Source organism: Dysidea avara, chromosome 15, assembly GCF_963678975.1.
Source record: "Dysidea avara chromosome 15, odDysAvar1.4, whole genome shotgun sequence".
NCBI classification, from domain to species: Eukaryota; Metazoa; Porifera; class Demospongiae; order Dictyoceratida; family Dysideidae; genus Dysidea; species Dysidea avara.
The window spans coordinates 13,821,066-13,829,746 of NC_089286.1; the positions used below are offsets into that span (position 1 = coordinate 13,821,066).

The 8,681-nt window shown below is 37.7% G+C and overlaps 2 protein-coding genes and 1 long non-coding RNA gene across 4 annotated transcripts; all 3 read right to left on the minus strand.

Moving 5' to 3' along the window:
- Positions 1 to 1,887: 1,887 nt before the first annotated feature.
- LOC136245335 (protein phosphatase 1D-like) lies at positions 1,888 to 2,559 on the minus strand. The gene has a single exon (XM_066036815.1). The coding sequence runs from the start codon at positions 2,557 to 2,559 to the stop codon at positions 1,888 to 1,890; it is 672 nt and encodes a 223-aa protein (XP_065892887.1).
- Positions 2,560 to 5,227: 2,668 nt separating this feature from the next.
- On the minus strand, positions 5,228 to 7,069 carry LOC136245982 (uncharacterized). The gene is made up of 2 exons (XM_066037430.1): positions 6,634 to 7,069; positions 5,228 to 6,186 (listed from the first exon to the last, which is right to left on the minus strand). Exons 1-2 carry the CDS (start codon positions 6,994 to 6,996, stop codon positions 5,407 to 5,409), a joined length of 1,143 nt encoding a protein of 380 aa, XP_065893502.1. The 5' UTR covers positions 6,997 to 7,069; the 3' UTR covers positions 5,228 to 5,406.
- A 581-nt stretch (positions 7,070 to 7,650) lies between these two features.
- LOC136245983 (uncharacterized) lies at positions 7,651 to 8,409 on the minus strand. 2 transcript variants are annotated; one of them, XR_010696189.1, is made up of 3 exons: positions 8,299 to 8,409; positions 7,838 to 8,238; positions 7,651 to 7,782 (listed from the first exon to the last, which is right to left on the minus strand). It is a non-coding gene; the product is annotated as an uncharacterized lncRNA (long non-coding RNA). The 2 variants fall into 2 exon arrangements; XR_010696190.1 differs by lacking the exon at positions 8,299 to 8,409 and having other exon boundaries at positions 7,838 to 8,002; positions 8,068 to 8,134.
- Between the last annotated feature and the right edge of the window lie 272 nt (positions 8,410 to 8,681).

The following is an 8,681-nucleotide window of genomic DNA, read 5'->3' on the forward strand; positions in this document are numbered from 1 at the left end:
ACCAGTTATCAAAACTGCATTGATAACCATAAAATGATACTTCTGTTTAATCTCGTGATTATACCTGTGTACTATGCCTCCAACTTTATGTGTAACCACATTCTTATGAGATTCCAATAATTCCATACTATAATTGAATTTAAAAGTTTGTATTGTTATAGTAGTGTTCATAGTTATACCCCCCGTAGCATGCAAACATCATATAAGAATTATGTATGTAGCCATAACTCATGGTCTACTTGCCATCCCAACTTCAAACTTACTGGCAAGAAAGAAAACTATTAGAAGAATATTTGAACAAAAAATAAAAGCAATTAAAATATCCGTTTTTGAAATAATTAAGATCAAAGGAAAAAGTCACATTTTTGTGGTTTGACCTTTTCCTTTGAGTAATTATAATGAATTATATATCACTTAAAAGAAAATTTAATAAGCATTCCAAAAATCTAAACAGAAAGGTTCTGTGGAGATCACTGACTAAGTTATGGCCATTTTATTAAACCTGTGTAAGCTGCTGTAATATTTTCTAATAAGCTTTGAGCGGTCATATCTTAAAGGGAGATCAATATAATTGGCCAAATTTTGGTGTGAGAAAATTTCTTAGTAGAGTCCATGTCTATACCAAATTTCATGAAAATCCGAAGGGGTCCGGATTTTTTTTGGTTGATTTGGTATGGAATGACCCTATATTATTAACTTTATTATTGTAACATTAACATCAAGACTCACGGTAGTGAGTCACGCAGCCAGTAAAGCAGAAACGCGCGCCGCAGACAATAAATGACGCGACCACTGCGTGAGGATTTTACAGGAACGAACGTTGTCAAATTCGGTCGTCCCGTAACTCACCCGCCACTTACGCTATCCCTCTGAAACTCTAGAGTTGAACTCATCGTTGTTTTGGCATCATTATGCACTATTAGTATGTGCCATGCATATTTTACTTAAAAGCACCATATCTTTTGAGGAAATTGATGCACCAGAGGAAATGCTTTTGGACTTTTGTGAACTGATATATGGGGAAAAGTATTGCTCCCACCTATTAACACATTTATGCAAATTTGTGAGGTTATGGGGTCCACTTTGGACACATTCTTTATTTGGATATGAAAGTAAAAATGGACACATAGAGTACTTATTTCATGGCAATGACGATATACATCATCAAATATTACACAACATTGACGTCAGTCTGACAATGCAACTAATGCGCCACCAACTTCAAGGCGAGGCAACCACATATCCAAACGCACTTAGAAGAACAATGTCTTTTCTTGGAAATCACTGCTATGTAATTGGTGTTACAGCAAAATTAATTTTAACTAATGAGTAGAAGGATGCCACTGAAAGTGATTAAGACTCTAATGTTGTGTTATTTCGGCTTTTAAGCAGGGATTACGTATTACTCCACTGAATATGTGAAAAACCGGCAATTTAAAAGGGAGAATACTATCTGTTGTTTTACAAATAGAGAAGGTAGCACTGCCTATGGCCAAATCAATTTGTTTGTCATTAATCTAGACCAGTTGCACTTATCAAAATGTGTGATATTGAGAGTGTTTCAATGATGCAGTCTGCTGGAAATCCTTGCAAACCCTAACTTCGCTTATACAAAGAAGCAGATTGTTTAAGAATTAAGCCAGTAACATTTAGGTCATCTACTTTGACAGCAGTCAGTGTTGATGATATTGTAGGCAAACCTGTCATAGTGAAAGTGGATAGAGTAAGTTAACTTACTTGATTAAACAGCCTAATGTTTATGAGCATCATTAATAGTCTGTAAAACATGTTAGCTATAAGCTTTTGTATTGTCTGTATATGTATCGTTGTGCCACATCTGTGCTTTACTTAATAGTATCTGAAATGAATAGTTTTTAAGGTCAATAGTCAAAAAAAAACAATCAGTACTGATATGTTATCAGCGGTCAAGTTTCTTTTGTCCCACTCATACAACGCCTTGTCAACTAAAGCACTAGCAACCTTGCCCGCTTCTGCTGCATTTTTAATTCCATCTTTACACAAACTGTGCACAATGTTAACAGCAGTTTGTGGGTTCAGCATATTCCACAGGCCGTCACTTGCCAAAATAAGGAATTTATCTTTTGTCCAGTCAAAGTAATGGACATAAATGTCAGGAATTGGAGACACAAGGTATTCATTGTTCTCTGTAACACTCCACAGGTCTCCCAGTCTTCTTGCGACATTGTGGAATGGTATTTGATGCACCTGATACACTTCAGTCATAGAAGTAGTCACTACCATCTTTCTCTCCCATACAACACGCATATTCAATACACTTCCACCAAGTGCCTCTATGCGTCTTCTTTCTTCCTCATCTCCAGGCTTGTGATCCCGTGTGATGATTTCTGCTAATATCTTGGGCTCCCGATCATTTAAGTTACTTTTTCCTAACACTACGGTGGAATCTCCCACGTTTGCTATAAATATTCTGTAGCTTTCTATAATAGCACAAGCCACAGTTGTTCCAGCTGTGCTAGGTTCACCATACTTGGTCTTCTTCCACAAATCTGTCCAACAAAAACCACACTGTAACTGCATTATAATAATGTAGGTGTGCGCATGTCCACATGGATGCACACACGTTTTCATTTAACAAGGTTTTCAGCACTTAATGCAATTGATGTGTGAAATGAGTAGTGCAATCTTGCATGTGTGGGCGCTTTAATTTACTTGCTGGTTTTGACGTAAGTTAAATAACTTGTGCCATCACATGCTATCTATGAAAATCATCATGATGTTGACACGCCAGCCATGTTTTATCATCAAGCAATTAATATGGCTGGTACACGTGTTACGTATAACACTTACAGTAAGTGCATATCACGGAGTCATGCAAGCCATAGAATCAATAGATTTGACCATGACCTTATCAACACTAATAAGCATTACTCAACAGGTCTTACACTAGAAATATAATTATTTTGGTCAAAGTTAACTGGGCTATAATGCACCTATCAATGTCAAGCCCCGCCCCCCAAGTACGGGGAGGGTGGGGATAAGGTGGGGATTTGACCTGGTAGTACTGTAAGTCAAATTCCCGTACGCGGGGACAAGCAGCCAGATCAAATCCCCTCCTAAAACGGTGGGGATTTGGTGTTTCTTAGCACAAATCTAGTAAATGTTTGCTCACATTCCCCACCCCTCAGCCTAGGCTAAATTTCCGTTCAAATCCCCTCCTGATGCCCCACATCGCCCGTACTGGGGGAGGTGCGGCTTGACATTGATAGGTGTATAAGGTTGACTGAGTGACTTTAGGGTACATTGGAAGCTGGATATTCACCCTTCACAGGAAAAAATCTTAAATTCCCATCAATGGATTTACAATATTCCCATGATAAAATACTTCCCATCATGGGAATATATATCAGATTAGGGTGTGAATTTATTAATTCCCATCATGGCAACAAAATCCCATAATGGGAATAGAGAATACACATGAAGGGAGTAAAGTAATTCAACATTCCCGTCATGGGAATCCTCAGTCCCATGAAGGGAAATTATTACAGGTTTTATTCCCATCATGGGAATTCTACAACCCGTGAAGGGAAAACAATACAGGTTCTATTCCCGTCATGGGAATTCTTAAGCCTATGAAGGGGAAATATTACAGGTTCTATTCCCATCATGGGAATTCTCAAACCCGTAATGGGGAAATAATTCAGATTCTAGGGAAATCTTCAAACCCATGAAGGGAAAATAATGCAGGTTCTGTTCCCACCATGTGAATTCTGAAACCCATGAAGGGGAAACAATACAGATTCTATTCCCGTCATGGGAATTATGAAACCCATGAAAGGGAAACATTACAGGTTCTATTCCCATCATGGGAATTCTCAATCCCATGATGGGGAAATAATACAGATTCTATTCCCATCAAGGGAAATTCTCAAACCCATTAAGGGGAAATAATGCAGGTTCTGTTCCCACCATGAGAATTCTGAAACCCATGAAGGGAAAACAATACAGATTATACTCCCTTCATGGGAATTCTACAACCCATGAAGGGAAAACAATACAGGTTCTATTCCCGTCATGGGAATGCTCAAACCCATGAAGGGAAACAATATCGGTTCTATTCCTGTCATGGGAATTCTTAAGCCCATGAAGGGGAAATATTACAGGTTCTATTCCCATCATGGGAATTCTCAAACCCGTAATGGGGAAATAATACAGATTCTAAGGAAATCCTGAAACCCATGAAGCAGGTTCTGTTCCCACCATGTGAATTCTGAAACCCATGAAGGAGAAACAATACAGATTCTATTCCTGTCATGGGAATTATGAAACCCATGAAAGGGAAATATTACAGGTGATGGAGAAATAATACAGATTCTATTCCCATCAAGGGAAATTCTCAAACCCATGAAGGGGAAATAATGCAGGTTCTGTTCCCACCATGAGAATTCTGAAACCCATGAAGGGGAAACAATACATATTATATTCCCATCATGGGAATTCTACAACCCGTGAAGGGAAAACAATACAGGTTCTATTCCCGTCATGGGAATGCTCAAACCCATGAAGGGAAACAATACAGGTTCTATTGCCGTCATGGGAATTCTTAAGCCCATGAAGGGGAAATATTACAGGCTCTATTCCCATCATGGGAATTCTCAAACCCGTAATGGAGAAATAATACAGATTCTAGGGAAATCCTCAAGCCCATGAAGGGGAAATAATGCAGGTTCTGTTCCCACCATGTGAATTCTGAAACCCATGAAGGGAAAACAATACAGATTATATTCCCGTCATGGGAAATTCTTAAAACCATGAAGAGGAAATATATTACTGGTTCTATACCCATCATGGGAATCCTCAGAACCATGACAGTGAATGTTACAGGTTTGATATTATGAAAGTTGTTATATTTTAAATTTGATGTGAATTATATTAAATTGTCTTGTTTCTCAGCTAAATGCTTTACAGCACAAGTGCTGAAGGTCTGTAGGACACCTGGTCCTACAGCCTGCTCAAAGACTTTAGCTACAGAAGGTGTTTGAAAAGTTGGAGAAAGGAGAAAAAATCGATGACTGGACCTAGGTGGCCTCGAACCTGCAACCATCCGATTTACGCTCAAACGCTTACAGGAGTCTACCAGGTGGTCAGGATGTTTTCTCCTTGTTATTTTCATGTAATTATATCCATAGGAATTCTAGAGAGTAACTCATCATCTCTAAGTACCCCAAGTAGAATCAAATGGACACTAGTTTATTTATTAATGCTTAGTTTATTTATTAATGCTATATATATGTGCATATACAAATTAATAATTATAAGAATTTAACTGTAGCAATAAGATAGAGTATAAGCATATTACTTGATTACATGTCACGGTATTGCTAATTACCATACAAAAATAAGCTTCAGATTGTACATATCATCACTCTATAGTTTAAGCCAAGATGTACCATGCCATTGCCCAGATGCAATCTGAATAATGGAATCCCAATGTATTGTCTCTACTGACATTCTTCCAATGCTCTCTCGAATGTATTTGTTAGATACACGAGGGTCTTCAACATAAAAATGTACCTTGCTTGTTTTAACTCTCTCATCACTAGACAATACATGGGCAAACCATATCTCATCAGTTTCACCTCTGACGTTAAGCATGTCTCCTTCCTCTGGATATACCGGAACGATTACATCATCTACACATATTGGAGGCGTTGGTCTTAAGTGGTCTATTAGTACAAATGATTCTGGAGTATCTACAGAATTGGGATAAAGCATGACCTTTCTTAGTACACTAGATGCAGGGAACACTTTGTTTATTGTAGTTGGCAGCACAATTGAACTGCCACTGTAACTATGTACATGGCCATCAAGTTGGTATACATTCCCCTTAACTAATGTGTAATGCTGTCCAGAATTGTAAATGGCAAAGTATTCAATTGCCTTGACAACAGAGTCTTCACCATCATTCTTCAATAATATATGCTCTCCAGTTCTGTATAAGGTTCCATTAACCCCATGAGCATTCATCAACATGCTTCGACAAGATGTGGCAATCCTATCCTGATCACTATCAACAAAGCTGATTTCACCAACTGATAAAATGTCAGAAGGCTTGACTAAAATTTGCCTCTTCCCACCAAGTAATATTGGCAAAGTGACAGTTTTATACCTGTTTCTTGCCTCAGCCAGAGATTTTGCATGAAGGAGCTACATAATTGTATATGCATATGTAAATACAATGTGTTTTAAGTGATAAATATTTTTATATGTGCATTTACTCACTTACTTGATTACTTATTCTCATCCCCACTCCCTACAACCTCAAATTGCTAATATTAATGTGCACATAAAGAAAGCTGGCTCGAGCTAACTATCGTTAATTTTTACAGCACATGAAATGTCCCTGCAGTTCAACAAAGGTGCTAAAATGGAGGTACTAACATTTAGAGTACTTTATAGCAACAGTTAGCTTCTTGTTGTAGTGTTGTGGAGTCTTTCTTCAATAATGAACAATGAAAAATTCCCTAGACCGAATGTGAATCCCAAAATAATTTTGTGGGCAATGAGATAAGTTATCAAGTTTACCTGACCTAATTGAATGGAATATACATAATACACGTAAATATAACTATAAATATAAGAAAAATTGATTACCTTCCCAGGTTGATGCTGTTCAATTGCCTCAGATGACCTAGACTGGCAAAATTTTAACAATTCCCTCCTACATTCGGCCTTGGCAAATGTATACTCGAGATTTTTATTATTTGATGATTTCTCAACATACTTGTGTACTGCTCGCTCAAACACAAAGCACCAGTAATTGTCAGGGCTAGAATGTCGTACAATATCATCAGGAAAATGGGTGAGGTTGTGCAAGGAAATAGTACAATTAGCTAACCCTTCGACTTCCTCCGTTAGAATATTATGTCGCCAAATTAATTGTTTCAACAGTTCCACTAATTCTGGGGTCCACCCATTCCTGCAGCATCCAAACACAAGCTCAACTATCCTGACCATCAAAATCCAGGTGTTGTAATGTTGTTCAGGCAGCACTCCACCAAGAATATGCTCTGAGGCTGGATATGTGAACTTTAAGTATTCCTCAGACTTCCAGAACCCCATTCTTCGTGTGATACCTTCTGGTATACGTCCATCCTTCAATTCTAAAAAAATATATACAAACAGCTACAGGCCATATAGTTTGAGTAAACGTGTAGTTTTGAATTAGATGATAAAAATCCATGCACACAGAAACTTGTCAGCCAAAGTTGAGATACTCTAGTGATGCTTTCATTTTACTTAATGACATCAACTGATAAAAGTAACCAATCTAATTTTTTGTATGGCCATTAAATATTATTTTATCTGTTGATAGAAATATCTATAAACAATTTTATATCTGTACATCACCACTATTCTCTAATGTATCAAAGTTCTATAAGTACCTGCAGTCCATGGAATATTGCCTAAACCATTTTCAACATTATCATTTAAAAAACCATTCTCCTTGTAATAATCCAGATGCCTTTTAATATTCCTCAAAAGGATAGTGTGCATTGCATCGAATACAAAATCCTCCCAAGATATTAAAATTGTATAGTACATGGAGGCGGTGCAAAATGGATGTTCCTGTGAAGCCACTCTTGCTAGCCTTTTGACGTCTCACAGTTACCCTATCTTCCTGATCAACCTCTTCCATGTCTGGCAGCGACTCATCCAATGTTCTTGGCAGCCACTGATGACGGTAATGGAAACGGTAATTTCCGTAGTACAACTGGTTGCTCCCACTGCTGGATCGAGCTCCTATACTTACATTACTTAAATAAGATGATATAATAAGCTAGGTGAAACTAAGTACCTTCTACTTTATCACGTCTGCAAGGATGTGCACCACCTGTTCCTAAAAACTTTCCAACCTCACACTGGGCAGGATGGTCACCAGTCCAACATAGTAAAATACATCGAATTACAGCAGGTCCAACTTCAATGCCCCCAATCGTTGCAGAATAGTTGACTGAAATACCTATACGTGTAATAATTGGTATATATACAATATGTATGTCCTTTATTAATAATAATTATATATACCATCAATAAAAGCATCTTCCAATTCTGTAATGAGTGGGTCCAAAAATGGGTCTAATGACCATGGTGCTCAATTGGGCAAAGCATAGCTCGGCACAAACCCACAAACATACACTTCATCAACCTTGCACCTCTCCAATTTAGTCATTGTAGCTACTTGCACTTCAAAAGATCCTAAAAAACAATATTTTTATGGTTGCAAAATATTGTCACTTGAACTAGTAGAATTCATACCGCAGCTATGCTTCAGTGATGTAGAAAATGGCTGCCAGCCATCCCAGTGTGCAATAAGTGCTATATTACGAGGGTCACCAGTGGCATAATGAAGTGTATGTTCAACTCGACTACAGCAGTGGGGACACAGCAGAGATATTGCTTGCCCATGAAAACCTTCTTGGCCTAGATTCTTGGTGATGTGATCAGTACTGATAACATGCTTGCAAGAAGTGCATCTAAATGGGAGCATCCACTGTTGACGCAAGTCCCAAAACCAACTCAATTCAGCAAACCTAAAATTTTGTTACATATATCCAAAAAAGAACATAGTTATTAAAATTTATTAAAAGTAGGTATAATAATTAATGTGGTAATAAAGTAATACAAATCAATAGATAAAA

Coding starts and splice junctions, on each gene's coding strand:
- LOC136245335 (XM_066036815.1), bottom strand. CDS start 2,559: ATGCAGTTACAGTGTGGTTTTTGTTGGACAGATTTGTGGAAGAAGACC.
- LOC136245982 (XM_066037430.1), bottom strand. CDS start 6,996: ATGGTCAGGATAGTTGAGCTTGTGTTTGGATGCTGCAGGAATGGGTGG. Junction 6,187..6,633: donor AACAGCATCAACCTGGGAAG/GTAATCAATTTT, acceptor ACAATTATGTAG/CTCCTTCATGCAAAATCTCT.